The sequence below is a fragment of the Solanum stenotomum genome, chromosome 1 (genome assembly GCF_019186545.1).
Source record: "Solanum stenotomum isolate F172 chromosome 1, ASM1918654v1, whole genome shotgun sequence".
In the NCBI taxonomy this organism is placed as follows: Eukaryota; Viridiplantae; Streptophyta; class Magnoliopsida; order Solanales; family Solanaceae; genus Solanum; species Solanum stenotomum.
Genome location: NC_064282.1, coordinates 58,223,962 through 58,244,131, shown reverse-complemented (window position 1 = coordinate 58,244,131; position 20,170 = coordinate 58,223,962). Strand labels below are relative to the sequence as shown.

Here is a 20,170-nt window from a genome sequence, read left to right as displayed (position 1 = left end):
TTGTATTATGTTGTATTGTATCGTACTGTTTTGTTTTAATGAATATAGTGTTTGGATAGATTGCATCGTTCTCCATCGTTACATAATATCACACATCCATAATTTGAATGATAAACCTACAAGAAAAAATAGGGTAGAGAGTAAAATTACTATAAAAAGGTATGATAAAAAATGAAATATGATTATTAGTAAATAATAAATAAAGATAAAATGAAAAGAAATATTAAGGTAACGATGCAACCACACCCCAAATTGATCCTTACATGAAATAGGCATTTAATTTTCGTCGTTACCTAACAATAGATTTAAACGATGCAATACAATAGAATTTAAGTAACAATTAAAACTACCATTGTAATTAAACTAACAATACAATTAAACGAGCAACAACCATCCAAACAAGGTGTTATTGGTTCAACATTAAATTAAGGGCAAAAAGGAAAAAAATACTCCCTCTGTCCCAATTTATGTGACACATTTCGAATTTCGAGATTCAAACAAGTCTATCTTTGACCGTAATTTTTTCATATATCTTTTAATTATTTTGAATTATCAATTATTGAGACTTATAGTACTACTTTTTATGTAGTTTACAAATATATAAATTTCATTTTTAAAAAATTGAAGATTCCATGAGCAAATTCTCGATCAAACTTAAACTGTTTGACTCTTAAAAAGCAAAATGTGTCACATAAATTGGGACAGAGGAAGTAAAAAACTGTCTAACCAGAAAAAGAAGGGAGAAGAAGTTTAGAAGAAAAAAAAAGGAAAAATAAGAGATGAGTGGAGGCACTATGAAACTTTCCAGGCTGTGGACAAACATCAAATGTCTGTCTTCAATTATTATCACTTGTCAATTTTCTAATGCTCTAATAAATTGGAGGTCTAATTAAACCTTCTCTCGATGGACTTGTCTCCTCTCTTATGCTTTAATTTCCCTTCTCATTTCACTTTCTTTTTCTAAAAGTTTTTTGGGCTCAAATGATGTGACTCAATCAAAATGAATTGACATAAATCCCAAGCACACAGTACAGACGACATAAAGTATGATCAATAATGTCTCAGTTTTATATCAAAAATATAAATTAGGTGTTGTGCCAAATTCTATGTCTTTCATGTTCCAAAAACTAGCACAAAGGAAAGAAATATTATTCAAGACTTAAAAGAAGACTACGCATCTCATTAATACGGCAAAGAAAATCAAAGTAAACTTAACATATTTTTGCATTGGATCCTTTTGTAGTTCCTTGATTCAGGTGAAAAAAGGATCACAAAGTCCACTTATTTTAGTTCCTCACACTCACTTTATTAGATTTGCACAACAACTTAAAGTGGCATGCAATCATGCAACTATCTTCTAAAATTTTAATTCCTCAATCCCGATGTTACACATCAATCTTCTCAATATAATTTTTATTTTTTTTCTTCAAATGGCTTATTTATAAGGACGAATTGGAAAAAAAATATTAAAAAAATGAACAATTCAAAAGGCGGAGCCACTAAAATATTATTGGACAAACACACATTTGTCTTTTGTCTGATTGGGTTTTTGTTAATTCATAGCTGTTTAGTCATGGAGAAGAGCAACTAATTTAACAATAACTGATCAATAATACTCTCATGTTTATATCATTTGGTATTATAAAGTTAAAAGACTTAGTTTCCTTGTTTTATTTTTATTTGTGTATCTAGTTTATTTAGTTTGTCATTTTATTTCTTAGTGATATTCAATGATTTCCTTTTGTGTGAATGAAATCTTAGTGGTTAAATCAATAACAATTGATAATCGATAAATTGATATTTTAATGATTTTATAATAGCTTAGCGTGTGTACAAATCGATAATCAATAAGTGGAATCAATAAACTTCAAAATTGAATTGAACCAATTGATACGCAACCCTAAATTGTAAAGTATTTTTTCTAGGGAAAAAGGTCAGATTTAACCATGTACTCTTAAAAAAAATTATGTTTATCCTTATCTGTCTCTACCTTAGCTTTATCTCATACATTGCACTCACTGGATTTTTATTTCGCCCAATTTAGGCCCATTTGGTTATAAATATATTGGGAAAAACTTGGGAAAATTTTGGAAATTAGTATTACATTCCTAGATTGTTGTACAAAATTTATACTGTTATATATATGTTATATATTTTGTATTCGAGCTTGCTCTCCGAAGTGGAGAAGTCACTTTCAATTATAAGTAGTAATAGTAGTAGTTGTTGTTTTTCGTATACAATTAATGGTGTTTTTCTTTTATTTTCTTTCTCTTTTTTAAATCCATACCAATTACGTTCGTTATCGTAGCTTTTCATGAAACATTTTCATTATAAAATGATAATACAAACTTATAAATTTTTAATAATTTTTAGAACTTATGGATATCAATCATCTGTTTTTTTTAAAGTCAAATATTTCTCCCAAAATCTATGATCAAATGCATGATAAAACTTAACTCAAACTTTCAAGAAAAAATAACTTACCAAAAATATTTAAATTTTATGATCAAACACCAACTTAAATATTCTTAACCTACCTACCATTAAAGCTGACCCAGCTCACAAGATAAACCTATCCTCAACCCCATTCTTTCAGACTCACAACAAACATCCAATTGCTGAGATAGTGACCTAAATAAATGGAGATATATAGTTAACTTTGGACAAGTGCAATATTTTGCAATAGATGCAAGTAAATTCATATTTCTCCAGTTTTAATTTGTTTTTCATATTTTTCTTTTTAATGACAAATTTTTGGGTATATTCTAAGTATGTTTAGTTTAATACCATTAAAATTAAAAAGTTTTGTTTATTTTCTAAAAAAATTGTATCAAATTAAAATCAGATAAATAAATTTAAACAAAAAAACGATGAATGTGTGTGTCCACAAAAGAGACGTTGTAGATATATACAAGTACAACGGTCCTATTCGTTTACCAACATAAAATCCATTATTTAATAGTTATAGAAAATTTAAGTGATGAAGGTACCAATGATATGTGACGCTATTATAATGTATGGTTAGGTCTCACATCACAATCAGAAAAGAAAAAAAACAGTATTTAATTTGTTTAGAAGTGGAGTTTCATTATATTTGACTCATTAATTGTATCATGTTACACGTCCTCATCGTCATTAATGGATCAAGCTACCGTTACTTAAGACATATCTTAATATTTTTCACTATCAGCACACCTTGTTTATACAATCAGCACATGTTATTTTATACTACTAATTAATTAATCATGTTTGGTTGTGTTATATAAAAGAAAAGAAAATTAAGTTATGGCTTTTACGATATAATAAGTGGGTTTTGAAATTAAACATTTATCTCACACAACATAAGTTTTGTCGGAATTAAGTTATATAATATGACATAATTTGTTATGCCTTTTACGATATAATTTGTGAATATAACTTTTGTCTCACTCGACAAAGGTTCAATAGGAATTAAGTTATACAGTACGATATAATGTGTGATATAATATGAAAATATAAATTTATGTCAAGCAAAAAATTATTTATTATTTTGGTATCAATGGTATTTTTGACCACTTATCTTTTACTTAAAAAGTTCAAATGCTTAAAACATGAATTAAAGATCGGACAAAAATTAAAGACGACGTTAAAATAGAACCACTCTTTTCAACACTCTTGTATGGACACTTACAATTTTCCAACTTATTAAGTAGTATTTGAATAGCCAAACAGTTGATTTTTTTGGTGTTAAAAAGCAATTGCGTTTTTATTTTTTCCAGTAATAAACACTTTTCTTGTACACTTCATATACCTCACATAGATATATATAATATTACAGTATCAATATAGAATTATATTATTTTTGTGGTGAATTTTGAGTTTAATTTAACTAAAAAATTAATTTTAAAAATAAAAAGTGTCCATGTCATCTTAAAGAGGTCACGCATCCTTTAAATAACTGATGTGAAACTCTTTTACAATCCTCTTGTTAATAAATACTTCAAGGAAATATTATTTTCAAAAACCTAAATACCTAATTTATCATAATTTCGTTTTTTATTGGGAAAATTGTATATAATGGCAAACTAATAATTCAAATTAAATGGTATAACCACACTTTGATTTAATTGTGTCCTATAGCAAACTGTTTGCCAGCGTCTCTCTCCCTCAAACTCTCGCTCGCCACTCTCCTCTCTCGCTCACTCCCTCTGTGTTCTCCTCTCTCGCTTTATACACAGAAGTGTATAAATTGCGTTTCTGTTTGTATAAAGCGAGAGAAAATTGTATATACACATGCAAATACATATATATTCGTCCTATACACTTATAATTATACAATAAAAATATTCCCCTGCCTAGTTTTATGTTTGTATAATGAAATTATACAATTCTGAAGAGGAGCCAACGAATTATACAATTGCTCTTTTTGTATATATGTATAGCGAAATAGACAGCTTTTAATTGTATATGTATAGCGAATTATACATATATATGTTTGCTATGGAGCGCAATTATGCAAACTTTGCTATAGCATACAAATATGATTTTTTTATTTGCTATATGTGAAAGTTACTCTTTTTTATTTATGCTAATTTAGAGTTATGTTTTCATTAGAGTTGTCATAAAGGGTTGGCCCGGCCCAAGCCTCGTGGGCCAAGAAATTTGATGAGCTAGGGTGGATTGGCCCTTCATTTTGGAAGGGCCTGAAAATGCTCAACCCAACCCAACCCTAGAAGTGCCGAGGGTTGGGGCGGGCTAGCCCTTAATTCAAACTTAAAATTTTATAACATCAATAAAATGACAAAATTTTCAAATCAAACTAGATACGCAAGATACATGAATCTGGAGTGATGCATCCCAAATACACGAGCGAGATAAGAGAGTGGCTAGCGAGATGGGAAGGAGGTGAGGGCGCAAGATTTGTCAGATACATGCAAATCTACTTGTATAGAGTATATATAGAACAAATTAACTTAATTTTGAGTCCATGTATCCCGAGATACATGTATCTAGACGTATCAAAATTTGGTAAGATTCATAATATTACAATATAACATGTATTTAAGCAATTAGCTCATATACTAGTGAGATTGTTGTAAGCTACCCTTAAATAAATAGTTTTGGCCCATGGACCGACCTCAGCCCGACCCTTATCCAGCCTCAAGGGCAAAGGGCATATATGATTTGGGCTTATAAGCCCTAATTTTAAATGAGCTTCAAAAATCATATCCCAACCCTACCCCAATAACAGATTGGATTGGACCAATCCCGTGGACTTAAGCCCATTTTGACGACTCTAATTTTCATCATTGGTCAACAAACTATAAGATTCTTACAATCACTCGCAGAACCAATAGTGAAAGCAGTAAGAGTCAACAAGGTGAAATTGTCTTAATATGTTCAGTGGCCGCCTCTAAATTATAAATATGGTACACTACATATTCATAAATAGGACTCTACATCATGGCTCATGATTCTTTAAGACCCTAACACACCATAAATTGAATTGTCTTGTACGTTGCCAACTTGTCATGCCCAAAATTGAGGTGAGACATGATTGACATTCGACTTAATTAAAGCTACCCAAAGAGTGAATCGTAAACTAATGTATACTAAGTATCATAATAATTAAATTCACACCATTTTTTTATTAAAAAAATTATATCTATTTTCTAAACTGAATATAAAATGTAACACCAATAAACTTAAAAGATTGTGTCTACTAACAAGTGATAAATTGATAAGCCGAGCACATAGTAAGTAGCAATACACATGAAAACATGTAAAAGTTGAGTCATTTAGCACACAAGTAGCACAAGGCTACATACAACACATATACAACTATTATTATGAACACTTAATCTTTGATGTATTTAATTACTCCTACAAAATATATATCTTTGCTTATTTTGTGCAATTTTTAGTTTATCCCTCCCCCTTTTTTGTTAATAAAATAATTTCTCTTATTTAAGTTTTTTTTTTAGTTTTTGTTTTGATTATGTATTCATTAAAACGAAAAAGGAGAATATGGCACAATTCTGATAGACCGATTTAAAATCAACTTTCAACTTGGTCCAATTAACTATATATGGTTCAAATTCAATCTCAATCATTCATCATCTTTTGATCCAATGACTCCAATTTTTTGAAGGCTTCACTTGTTGAGCCCAAACTTTGAAAAAATAAAAATAAAAATATTCTTTGGGTGTTGTATATAGGTGTCGCTCCTGAACTCTGCGGCGAGTTTTGCCACCACCTCTGGATCTGGGCTCGAGCCCATAGAGCTAACATCTATATATATATATATATATATATATATCACTGAAACTTGTAATAGACAACACATATATAACTATGTATATCACCATATGCAACGGTGTATATTCATGTATAACAGTGTTACACTTCTTTTATGTGTATCTCATATTCATAAAAATAGTGATTTTTGGAGATCACTAAGAGATAAAAATATTACTATATAATGCAGTGACTAAATAAGAAGTACATGGATTTAAGTATGTCTTGTTTACTTTAATATTCAGATTTTGATTATGTAGGAAATGATTTAGTGAATAGATGAAAACTTGATGCAAAAGGGAATGAAAAAATAATTTTGAAGTAATACTGATTAGCAGCTTTGATTAACTTATACCTAGTTAAGTATGTCATTTACTAGATCGGATTAGGATAAGGAAAGTGTCAAATTTTTTAGAATTACTGAGAAGAAGGGCCTCATTGCAGGCCTCAAAGCCCAATACACTAGCCCAAATTGATAACGCAAAAGGTCCAAGTGTAAAAATATCTTTTTTTGAAGATCGTCATTTAATTTAGGGAAACTTATATAAATTTCGTACATTCGGGAGTTAATTACATTCTACCTCGGAATTTTCTCCAATTATAAAATTTTTGAATCTTTCATTGCTCTCGAATACATTTCTTAGTTGTCCGATACATTGTAAATGATAAATTACTCAATGGGAGGGATGTGTCCGAGAGGGGAGAGATGTATCCAGAGGGAATAGGGATGTATCTGATAAGGGGTTTGTAATTTTTTTAAATAGTAAGAAATTTTAGAAATTATAATATTTTAAGTTGTGTATTTATGTAATTTTTCCTTTGATTAGTTTATATTTGATATTAAAATTTTCTTACAAATTTATCGCCTTGGCCACAACATTAGACGTAGGCAATTGAAGTTGAAAAATCACACATTTTTGTGTGAAGTATGTCTTTGTGAAGGTCGAACTCGGATATTTTTTGTCGGAAAAAAAATATGTATTAGAAAACGTAAATTATTATATGATGACAATATAGAGTGTTTATATCTTGATAATTAAGGGTAATATGATTTATTTTAGAGATAAGTGTCAAAAACACACTTAAACTATACCATTTTTTTGAGTTTCATACCTAAACTATTGAGAGTGTGAGTTTCATGCCTAAACTATCATTTTTTAGTTGGGAAAATGCATAAGTACCCCCCCAGCCTATGCCCGAAATCCCAGAGACACACCTAACCTTTACTAAGGTCGTATTACCCCCCCGAACTTAATTTATCTATAATATTCTACCCCTTTTCTGCCTACGTGGCACTATCTTGAAAAAAATGTCAACATGCACTGGGCCCACAAAGATAGTGCCACGTAGGCCAAAAAGGGGTAGATTAATACATATAAAATAAGTTCGGGGGGTAATAGGACCTTAGTAAAGGTTGGGTGTGTCTCTGGGATTTCGGGTATAGGCTGGGGGGTACTTATGCATTTTCCCTTTTTTAGTTTGAGAAACACACTTATATCTGTTATACCACTCTCATCATGGTGTGTGTAATACACTCTCTCTTTTATTTTAAAAAATTATCACATCACACTCCATATGGACAAAATATTCAACTTTAACAAAAATTAAATAAATTATTAGTATTAATTAAAATTTAAAATTTAAAAATTATTATCCAAAAAAATAATATTTCTTTTATAAAATAAAATGTAAAATATTTTTCTCACCCCCTTCCCCCAACCCCCGGCCATTTTTTTTGTTTAAATTTCTTTTATAAAAGTACTATTTTTTTACTTCATCTCCTCTCCCTCCCCCCTTTTCAAATACTAATTTAGATATTATTTTATTTTTTTAAAAAAAAAATTCTACTCTCCCCACATAACCCTTCGCTTCCAATTTTTTTTTCATTTAGTGTTAAATATGTACATATCAAAAAATTTTTTTACTTGCCACCGTAAGACTTTTTTTAAGTTTTAATTTATTTATGTTATTTTCGTACACTAGTAAAAAAAAAATCTAAAAATATATGTACGTACATATCTAACACAAAATGAGAAAAATGTAAAAAAAAAAATAAAAAAAAAGGACCGGAGGGTTAGAATGGGGTAGAATTTTTATTTTTTTATAAAATAAAAAAATATCAAATTTTTTTGGGGGGGGTGGGTGGGTACGTAGAGGAGGTGGTGGAGTAGGTAAAAAAAAATTTAAAATAATTTTTTTTATGGATAGTAATACTTTAATATTTAATTTTTAATTAATATTAATAGTTTATTATTTAATTTTTATCAAGGTGAAATATTTTATCCATGTGGAATGTCATGTGTCAAGGTTTTTTCAAAATAAAAGAGAGAATGCATTACACACACCACTGGGGGGTGTTTCTCAAACTAAAAAAATGATAGTTTAGGTATGAAACTCACACTCTCAATAGTTAAGGAATGAAACTCAAAAAAATGGGATAGTTTAGGTGTGTTTTTGACATTTATCTCTTTATTTTATTTATAATCTATGATTTCATATGTAATTAATTTAAGAAATTAATCTAGCCTTGAACTCTTGATGCTGGAGGCATAAATAATTTTTTCAAGAAAGATTCGAGAGGATGAAACAAAATGAAAGATGAAAATGTATAAGATGGACACTAGTGGAGTTTGCCTCTCAAATTTACAGTAAAATTACTTTCAGCAATTGCACGTAATAATTTTATTATATGTCGTGAATTTATCTAACCTAGGTCATAGATTTCGAATTAAATTTTAAAAAATTATTTTCAAATATCTGTTTGTTATGAAATTTGATTAGATTTCAAACTTTAAGTTCAAAATATTTTCAAAACTCCCAAAAATTAGTATGGGTTTATTTTGGGGAGAAATCATTTTCACTCGCAAAACTTCAATTTTAAAATACATGTCCAAACAAAATACATGTCCATAGCACAACGTTAAATTAAAAAAATTATACCTACAAAAACACAAATTTCCAAATTTCTAGTAAGATTTTAGCGGGATATATTGTATATTAATGAACATTCAAGGGAAATCATTATAAATACACCGTATTATAAGTGTCCATTATACAATTTATTGAATAAGCTTGCAATCAAGCAAGCATTTTGCAGTAGCTCAATAGCTTATGTTATTCTACTAATAGATAGTCAATTCAATTCATTTATATATCAGTTTGAAGGAAAATAAAAATCTCCTTCCCCCTCCAACCCAACTTCTTTGGCCGTATCTTTTTATTATATTATTCCCTTCGTGCTATGTGACACATTTCGTATTTTGAGATTCAAACAAGTCCATCTTTAACCGTAATTTTTTTCATATATCTTTTAAATATTTTAGATTGTCAATTATTATGACTTATAGTACTTTTTACGTAGTTTATAAATATATAAATTTCATTTCAAAAAAATTAAATATTTCTTGAGTAAATTCTCAATCAAACTTAAATTGTTTGACTCTTAAAAAATGAAATATGTCACATAAATTTAGACGGAGGAAATAATATTTTGTTATTATTTATAACATGAAAAGAATATTTGTATTGGATTTGGCATATTCAAGGGCGCAATGTTAGGAAGCATGAGAAAGAAGACGTGGTACCCCACCACCCCAAAATAAAGTCCACAAAAATCAAACAAATCCTACTCTTTTTCCTCCTTACCATAATGTGTCAATCAGTTTTTATTGGGACCAAGTCTAACAAAAAATTTGAACAACAAAATTAATCAAGGCTTTCTACTTTTCTTCGGTTTATGAAATGACACAAATTGTATAGTTAATTCCCTTTAAAACGTTCTAAATATGTTGTCTTATTATGCTTTGAGTCTACAACTTCATTCAAAATTGATTTAAAAAGTTCTGCATATATGTTTGATAGGATAAGACGATAAATAGTTGAAGAAGAGATTAGATACAAGAGAAAGGAACCTTGCAATTGGACATGCGTTATATTGAAATTTGAAGAAAAATAAAATAAAATATGGAGTTAAAAATTAAAACGGATATTTTGAAATTAGGTAAAAATTCACTTGCATCATCGAATATTTATATCAAATTTATGAAAGGTAAGACATAAGCCTTCATTTTTTAACACTTAACTATGATTAAATAATATGTATTTTACTTTAATTTCTTAATTTTTTAAAATTAATTATTTAATTAAATATAAATAATCGATACAGATAAATAGTAACATCCAGACATAACATGTTATCACTATAACTAAATAGATGATGAGAGAGCAAATGCATAGGCTAAATACATAAACAGATCCCTAAACTTGTTGAGTTTTTCCATTTAGGTACCTTAACTACATCATTTTTCTATTTAATTTTTGAACCACTCATAATTTGTTTTTTTTAAATGATAATATTTCTAATTTCAATTCAACCTGCCCATTTGACACCACTGTCCCCGAACTTATTGGTGTCCTTTGTGAAAAATGCAGTTATCAAAAGCCCCCACAGAAAGCATTTCGCTTTCAGCCTTACCAACTTTCCTTTGTAGAAAGAAAAAATCAAACAACGTTCTCTTCTCAACGGTAACCCACTGGGCTCCACTTCGCGTCTATTTCATCATTCACTCTAAATTTTCAAATTCAATATACAATAAACAATTTACATTAATCTACAAACAAAGATTGATTACCCACCCATTCACAGACGCCACCTTACCATTATTACATTACTAATTAATTCATTTCCAAATTACTGATTGTAACAAATAATACTGCTAATAAAATATAGTCAAACATATTCGATATCACCATAAATGATTTTTCTAATTTCATACTTCTCTTCATTTTAATTTATTTGCACAAAGTTTAAATAAATCTTTTTGACATCAAAGTGAAATCACTGAGATGGAATAAAAATAAAAACCCTCAAATTTGCAAAATCACTCTTTTTCTAAAAACAAAACAAGAAAATTAATACAGCTTTATCTAAGCTGTCTACACTCCTTTCGTCTTCGTTTCTTTTTCCCTCTCCGCGTTTTCATCCTTCTTCTCACATACACATACGCATACACACGCACACGACTACTACATTTTCAGACATATATAATATTTATTTATACTCTTTGAATCCAAAACCACATTATTCAAACAACATGGCAGTCACCACATTTTTCTCTCTCTGTCTCCTCATCATCACCGCCGCCCTTCAAGTCGCCGGACAAACAACTCCGGTGGCTGAAGCTCCGGCACCGGCAGCCGATGACTGTAACGGTATATTCTTGCAGTATGTGTTTACTTCCGGATCTAAAATCAAACCCACTTTGAAAGCTCGTCAACCCTACAAGTTTCAGTCTATTCTCAGTATAACTAACAACGGGCTTGATGAACTTAAGTTATGGAGGGTTTTTGTTGGATTTCAACATGATGAGATTTTGGTTTCTGCTTCTAATGCTGTGCTTGATGATGGGGAATCACTTCCTGCTTTAGTTGGTAATGGTACTGTTTTTGCTGGATTTCCAGCCGCCGATCTTAAGACTGCTGTTGAAACGGCTGGAGATACTACACAGACGACTGCTCAAATCAAAATTGTGGGTACCCAGTTTGGAGTTGGGTCTCCTAATGTACCTATGCCCTCGAATATCTCTTTGGAAAATGATGGGTTTATTTGCCCTAAACCCTCTATGCAAGGTACGGATCTTTCATTGCTGCACCTCTTACTACAATAACAAAAATTAGTAGGTCTGGTTATGTGAATTCTCTATTACATGGTTTGCAGAGGATATGTTTGATTCGTATGCAACTTTGTTTTTCTGCTACTTATCAAATTTAGGCCAAAGTTTTGTGCTACTTGCAAAGTGGAAATGGCTTTAGTTTAGATCTGTTGTCCATGGTCATAAGCTGATTCGTTGTTGTTTTTGATGAATGATGCTGGAGGTTAAATTAACATTCAATTGGCCAAATAATCGTGGGTCCTCTACTATTTTACTTTCAAATTAAATTTATTGGAGAATGATAAAGACGGGTATTAGACCGATAACTTTCTGGAGATTTTGGTTCATTACTATGTCAACTTGGACGGAACATTATGTCTGAATCTTGACAACTCTAAGGAAGTATATACGTCGTAAAGATTAGCTGTCATTTGACTCTGTCTGTCTTCTCTAGAATTCCTAATGGATAGTTTGCAAAATTTCTTGAATTGTTACCTTGAAATATGGTTAACCATTGACATTTCAAGCTTATCCCTTGAATCATTGATAAACCTAAGTGGTTTAGAACATGTATTATTTGGAAATTCTACCTGCCTTTTTTAGTATTTTCTTCTTATTTTTTTTTTTTTAAAAAAACTATACTTTTTGCATATCTGAATTGCCTATGCTTAACTGTTCAGGAAAGAGTGTTATGCAAGTATGCTGTATTAAAGACGAAAAATTCAAGACAAATCTGACATTGGGTGAGAAATTTAGTCCACGCCAAGATGGGGATCTTACAATTATGTATGATATCCTAAGAACATATGATTCAAATTACTGGGCACAGGTTACCATCGCAAACCATAACCCCCTTGGCCGCCTTGATAATTGGAAACTAAGTTGGGACTGGATGAAGGATGAGTTTATTTGGGAAATGAAAGGCGCATATCCCTCTGTTGTTGATACTTCTGAGTGTGTTTTTGGGCCACAGGCAAAATTTTATCAAAACCTTGACTTTTCCACTGGTTTGAACTGTCAGAGAAGGCCGACACTAATTGATCTGCCGCTGGAAAAGACCAATGATACAAAGTTGGGAATGATACCATTTTGTTGTCGGAATGGGACAATCTTGCCACCTGCTATGGACCCAAGCAAGTCTGTTTCAGCATTCCAGATGAATGTCTTTAAAATGCCTCCAGATCTCAATCGCTCCTCGTTTACTCCTCCACAGAATTGGAAGATCGAAGGCAGACTGAATCCAGATTATAAATGTGGACCTCCAGTCCGTGTAAGCCCCACCCAAGTCCCTGATCCTAGTGGATTGTTACCTGCTACATCAGTATTTGCAAGCTGGCAAGTTGTATGCAACATCACCCAGCCAAAAGGAGCTAGCCCCAGATGCTGTGTTTCTTTCTCTGCTTTCTACAATGAATCGATCATTCCTTGTCCAACATGCGCCTGTGGTTGCCCTTCCAATACTGCTCGTACATGTAGCATGAAAGCCCCAGCTCTTCTCCTCCCATCTCAGGCTCTTCTGGTTCCATTTGACAATAGAACCAAGATGTCCCTTGCCTGGGCTGACATTAATCATCTTCCAGTTTCAAACCCATTGCCATGTGGAGATAACTGTGGTGTAAGCATCAACTGGCATTTGTTCACAGACTATAGGGGCGGATGGTCTGCCAGGATCACCATATTCAACTGGGAGGACGCTGCTTTTGCTGATTGGTTCACTGCGGTGGAATTGGACAAAGCAGCAGCTGGTTTTGATGCAGTGTATTCATTCAACGGAACTATGTTAGATGGGGTTAATAATACCATATTCATGCAGGGCCTTCCAGGCTTGAACTATATAGTAGCAGAAGCAGATGGAGCTAATCCAGAGAAAGATCCCCGGGTACCTGGAAAACAACAATCAGTAATCTCATTCACAAAGAAGAATATCCCAAATATCAACATTGCTGCTGGTGATGGGTTCCCAACAAAATTATACTTCAATGGAGAAGAGTGCTCATTGCCAAAGGTACTCCCAACAAGCAGTTCATCTAGAATATCTTCATTCACTATCACTACTTCCATTCTTGCAGCAGTTGTGGTTTTTATGTTGGTGCGACAATAGCAGTGAGCTGTGGTGTTTTCTCTTCATTTCATACCTGCCAATTGATTCATTCTTTAGCGTCTGCTACCAGGTTTTAATGCTGGTGACCAATCTTTCAATCAGTTTGTCAGATTATGTCAATGTGTATTCAGGGACAAGGTTTTTTTCGGCAAGTTTTGATTTGTAACTATTTCTTACTCTGGAATTCTCATTCCAGACAATATTTGACTTTAACATTAATACCTGTATAATTAGCAGATAAGAATACCTCAGTTTGTTCATCATCATCCTTCTCGCTCTCAATCTCCTAGTACAAGCGACGTGTGCTAACAGTTCCGAGTCTGTATGCAACTCAGATGAATCATGGTTTGTTTGTCTGAAATATAAAACTCAAGTCACTTGGTTCAATTTGTTAAAATTTGGGTATGTCAGTTACTTGTTGAAGGAATTGCATTTACCCTTTACTGTTGTGATGTATTATACCAGAATTCAACTTTTTAAGATTAGCATTTTGCCCTGCCGGCTTAATATGGGTCTCTCTCCTATTGTAGATAGATATTAACAGTAAGTGGAGGAAAAAATATAAAGATGGTCATATTTGTATAAAACCCAACTTAGATAGTGCTATACAGAATTAGCTAATACACAACATACATCTCAGAGTTTGAGCTGCACACCTAAAAATAAAACATGAAATGGAGCAAAACAATGAACAACTATAGGAATCCGACAGACTTATCCTAATAAGTGATTCAACTGAAATATGTACATCAATCCTGAAAGTGAAAGGGAAAAGATTGCATTATTGATGTTAGAACTTGACCTTCCTGTTTACGAAAATCCCTGCACCTAACGTCTGCACCCACGAAATGTGATTCTCCTAACAATCACCTACCAATACCAGCAAAAACTTTGCATGTTTGCCTTTGGCACACTATGCACTAGTATCATCCGACAGCTAACTCTTTTCCCTTCTGTGATCTATCCGACAGCTACGCCTTTTTAGACCAGAATCCAAGTTCAATAGCTGAATAGAAAACTGAGACTTTGGTTCATAGGCAATTTTCAGGTGTAACAGCAACTATGTACACTGGCGTCTTCAACCTATATGTTTAAACTGTCAGGTACATCAACTAAGCTTTGTTCACATCTTAAACTGGAAGATTATCCAATGTGTATCCATCGAAGCTAAATTCAGTTTCAACTGGTCCAACACTTCCTTGCTGTCACACATGCAATTAATCCAAATTAGTAACGAGATCTTATTCATGAACTACAAAATTGATTTAAGAAGCTATATTTGTTAAAACATACCCAGTGAAATCCCACAAAGTAGCGCAGCAAACCTTACCACTACCTCGTGAAGGTAGAGAGGTTGTTTTCGAAAGACCCTTGGCTCAAGTATACAAATTAGAACTCACCTGTTTTAGGAAGGCACTCATGAGGTCATCCTGTCCAAATTGCTCCGGGAAATTGGTACTCTGATAGTCTGCGTCGGGAAATCTTTCAGCTTTAACAGCAAGCATATTCCTACTGACATAGTTAAGTTGTTGTCCACCCATAAGATTAGTATGTCCACTTTCTTCACCATTGGTGTGCATTGGTTTCCCAATAGGACCATTTCTATTTTGTCCATTGTTGTGTGTTGAAGAAATCCCCTGTTGCAGTAACAATTGTGATGAGAGACCCTGAGTTCCTTGTATACTTGGGTGATGAGATGAGTCAAAGGATGAACCAACATTCTGTAAACCCCAGTTCTGCGATTTTGGCTGATGGAGGTCGTTGAAAATATCATAATTAGTAGGGAAACCTCTAGATCCTTTGATATCAGAATTCACCTCTTCCTGAAGCATCCCTCGATTAGTCAAAGTGGACATCCCTGAACTATTACTCCCAAGAGAAAAGTTGTAGTTTTGCAACTCCTTGCATTGATTTACTGAGAAATCTACCATTGAAGATGCTTGGGAGACTGGATTGTAAACACACGCTCGTGCATTGTCAACAATACGACACCGTGCTAGGACCGCACCAGGTATCCCTTCTGATGACAAAGATTGCTGCATGGACAATGGAAGCCTCGAAGCTTGACTGCCATTATTAGCTCCACATAGCATTTGAGCCGTAGGTTGTGATTGGGGCATTCGCATAACCACAGAATTGTTATGTTGTGCCATGGAGTTTACTTGCATATTCATACCCACAAAGGACTGGGAAGGGTGGTGCAAATTTGCAAGCTGCTTTGGTTCCATGGTGGTTGGAATTCCATGCAGCAAGTCGATTTGCTTATTGCTATTATTCAGTTGTTGTTGCCCTTCTGGAAATCTCACCTGGGAATTTTCGAAGCTGAAAAGGTTTCTTTGATCTACTAGGGGAATAGATATGGCAGATTTTGTAGCAGATCTACCAAGGGCAGCCGCTTGGAGGGTAGCAAGACTTTGTGCAGGGATTTGACCAGCAGCAGCAATAGCTTGAAGATCAAGCCCATTGAGGGAAGATATTGTTCCGAAGGTTGCATCTGGGCGTCCCATGAAAGAGTTGTTCAGTCCATTCTGGTGCTGCGATACACCACTCAACCTTCTAAGATACAACCGATATTTCTGCAGAAAATGATTGCCACCATTGAGTGCTCTGGTAAAGAGATAAGGCAAACTTTTTTGTACTACACAACGCAAAATGAGTACAAGACAGACTTGGTGCTATTAAACTTCTTGGGCTTGACACGGTAAAAGGGTAAGAAGTAGAAGTCTTAAATTACCTGAAGGTGGCTAGCAACATTTTCTCTGGTTAGTCCAGGAACATTCATCAGTTCCAAGATTTTCTTGGGAACAGCCTCTGCATTCATATCCAATGTTGAAAGGTTTAGCGTGGTCGAATACACAACAACTATGTAGATAAATATTCATCTAGAGTTCACATAAACCAAGTCGTACAGTAAAAGACAGCACAACAAAATTATATGACTCCTTATAACAAGATTAAATCGTGAGAGACTATAAAAAGTTTGGGCACTCGAGAATATTTATCTTATCTAGTCATTTTTCATTTCTGCCAACTTCATTCTTTTTCGTTTTCTTTACCAACACTTCTAATCATTTTCTTCCAATTACATCCAGCTTTTATTTCATTGTTTCTTTCTTCTTTCTTTTAGAATATCATGCTGAGAAAATTTAACCTATAATTGATGCTCTGTTGCGATTAACTTACTATACTCTCTATTAGTTCTTGACTACTTCAACTGCAATAGCCCTTCAAAGAAAGGTACAAAATTATTTGATTAAATGATTGGACTAACAATGAATAGAATAATATCAACCTTTTGATAACACTTAACAAAATTGATATGACAGAGTAAATGACGTCTGAACAAACCAAAATTAACCTGGCTAAACCATAAATTTCATATAATCCATCCTTTAGTTATTCTACTTAAGCTATCGCGCAAGTGTTTTTAACAAACCACTCCCCCGACCCACGTTCACTCAAAATTGGACGTTACCCTCAACTACTTAAATAATCTGTTCAAACTTCCTCTTTTTAATCTCAGCAAGGGAACTGTCAGTTGAAATTGAATGGAGGAAGTATCATGTGAACAAAGGCGGGGTGGAGTAGTTGGACATCTTGCCTTTGTTCACATGATTTGTTGAGATGAATAAGAGGTAGTTTGAACAGAATATAAATAGTAAAAGATGTCACAACAGCTATAACTAAGCCTCAACTTCAAGCTAGTTGGAGTTTGCAAATAGAGAAAGATGCATCTTTCTCTATTTGGATATTTCCCCTTCACTGTCCACCAAAGGTTGGGAGAAAGAAGGGATAATGCATGAGGAAGCAAAAAAAAACAGACAAAATTTAGGTTAGGCTAATGAATAATTCAACTGAAAAGAAATCTTTCTACCAGTTGTATGGTCACAGATCTCTGTTCAGTTCCCACTGCCAGAAATCAAATAACACAAAAACTGGGAATCTTTACAAGTAAGGTCGTACTGAAAAGGCACTCAAAGGGAGAACTCATCCATATACAACAAGTACGAGATATGCTAAATGGCATGTGCAAATAAACATTTAACATCCAGACAAACGGAGCAACAAGGGAATATGTTGTTAACAAGATAAAAAGTGAAAAACATAACAAACAGAATAGAAAATGTTCATACTGTCAATTCCAAGTTGATGCACAGCTTGTACAAATTGCTGATGAAGCTCCACAGACCAAACGACACGTGGCTTCTTTTGTGAGGATGTATCATCCCTTTCTTCACCTTCTTCATCCTCTTCCTTTCTTTTCTTGGAGTTTTTCCAGTTTCCTTCATTAGCTGAAGATGAGTAATCAACATCCTCCGATTGTTTCTGCTGCCGATCTCCCTCTTCCACACTTCCTGATTGATCAAAATTATTGTCCCTCCCCTCATGTTTCTTTTTACGAACAACATGTTGCCAAATATTCTTAAGTGCCTCAATCCGCACAGGTTTGATCAAATAATCATATGCACCATGAGTAACTCCTTTCATAACCACATCCTTACTATCATCAGCAGACATCACTATAACACCAATCACAAAAATTGAGAGTCATAATCACCAATCAGTACAAATAAACCTAAGAACATCACAGTTTTTAACAAAACAAGAATACTCACTTATAACAGGCAAGTCCATCTCCAGACCAATGTGCTCAAGAAGTTTGAAACCATCCATGTCTGGCATGTGTACATCACTTATAACAATGTCAAAACCATTCTTATTTTCCCGGAGATATGATAGTGCAACCTCAGCCCTATTACACTTGGTGACTGAAACATCATACAAATGAACTTTAAATCTCACTAAAATAACATAAAAACAGAGATCTAGAATCATTTCCAATAAATATTCAAATTAAATTTATTACCTTCATAGTGACAGTTCCTGAGCATCTTCTCCAAGATCTTTAAACAAGTAGGGTCATCATCAACTACAAGTACCCGGAGTCCCACCGGAAACTGATCGGAAACCACATCACCGGACTTCCAAGAACCAGTAGAACTGAGAACAGACCCACTACCAATATTCATTATTTTTTTCAAATTTCAACAACTATACATCAACACAACAACCCCAAATAGTAGTAGTAACAGTAGATATCAATCTCCACACATAACAAAAACCATTAAAAAAAATTGTACAAAAAACGCAACAGAAAGAGACAGAAGAAAGTTGTTATACTAAAAGATTGAATTTTTAGAAGATTAAAAGCTCATTTATATATAAATTTTTATGTTATGCAACAAAAAGAGAGTTCAATCTCTTCTTTCTCTTCTTCTCTTATGGGAGGTGTAATGTAAATTTTTTTCTCTACTTGCTTTTTGGGGTTTATCTTACTTTTACAATTTTATTCTTTTAATGGTTCTTTCGATTTCTTTTATTTATATTTTTTAATTTTTATTTTCTTTCCATATTTGATAGTGGGTCTTCGAATCCAGCTCATACATAAGTTTCTGTAACCCCATGCCAGCCCAAAATCTTATATTTTACATTTTACATTTTACATTTATATTATTTTACTATATGATTTTTTTTACTTTTATAAAGCATCATATCGTACATGCATAATACTGTATTCTTTGTATGTATATTTAGCGTAACTGGGTAAAAGACAATCATTCTTTCACACTACTGGAACACCTATTTATTAACCTTTTGGTTAGTAATAATATTAATAATAATGCAATGGAATATGCTTTATCCACTACTTTTAAAAACTATTTCTTTCTTTATTCTATTTATCTTTTCTTTTTTTTTGAGGTTCAAGTAGTCCTTGCTTAGTAGCTGGGAATATTTTCCACTGTAATATAAGAATTCCGATCTATTAACTCACTCTATTATCAGATCCCAAAATAAAAGACTATTGTTATTTTATTATTAGGGACAAGGTGTAATACTCCGCAACTAGAAAGAGTTAGAATTAGAAAGAATTGTTTTTGGAAAGAATGAAAAATCTGGAAATTTGACAAAAAAATTAAGTCAAGTATGAGTTTTGCGTCAACTTCAAACGACCATAACTCCTAGCTCAGGATGAGTTAGGCGTGCTAAAAGATACCGTAGGAAAGATCTTTGAATTATCTTTCCAATGCCACCGAGTTTGATCAGTTTCCAGTTCGTATGAGGGAGATATGCCCATTTGAAG

General features: G+C 32.9%; 2 protein-coding genes across 2 annotated transcripts; one reads left to right on the top strand and one right to left on the bottom strand.

Annotated features, from left to right (window-relative positions):
- The first annotated feature begins 11,245 nt into the window (after positions 1 to 11,245).
- Positions 11,246 to 14,291, top strand: LOC125853786 (COBRA-like protein 7). The gene is made up of 2 exons (XM_049533538.1): positions 11,246 to 11,904; positions 12,608 to 14,291. Exons 1-2 carry the CDS (start codon positions 11,370 to 11,372, stop codon positions 14,026 to 14,028), a joined length of 1,956 nt encoding a protein of 651 aa, XP_049389495.1. The 5' UTR covers positions 11,246 to 11,369; the 3' UTR covers positions 14,029 to 14,291.
- Positions 14,292 to 14,610: 319 nt separating this feature from the next.
- On the bottom strand, positions 14,611 to 19,157 carry LOC125853785 (two-component response regulator ARR2-like). The gene is made up of 6 exons (XM_049533537.1): positions 18,896 to 19,157; positions 18,645 to 18,797; positions 18,162 to 18,548; positions 16,763 to 16,839; positions 15,429 to 16,604; positions 14,611 to 15,230 (listed from the first exon to the last, which is right to left on the bottom strand). The coding sequence occupies exons 1-6, from the start codon at positions 19,056 to 19,058 to the stop codon at positions 15,159 to 15,161; spliced, it is 2,028 nt and encodes a 675-aa protein (XP_049389494.1). The 5' UTR covers positions 19,059 to 19,157; the 3' UTR covers positions 14,611 to 15,158.
- Between the last annotated feature and the right edge of the window lie 1,013 nt (positions 19,158 to 20,170).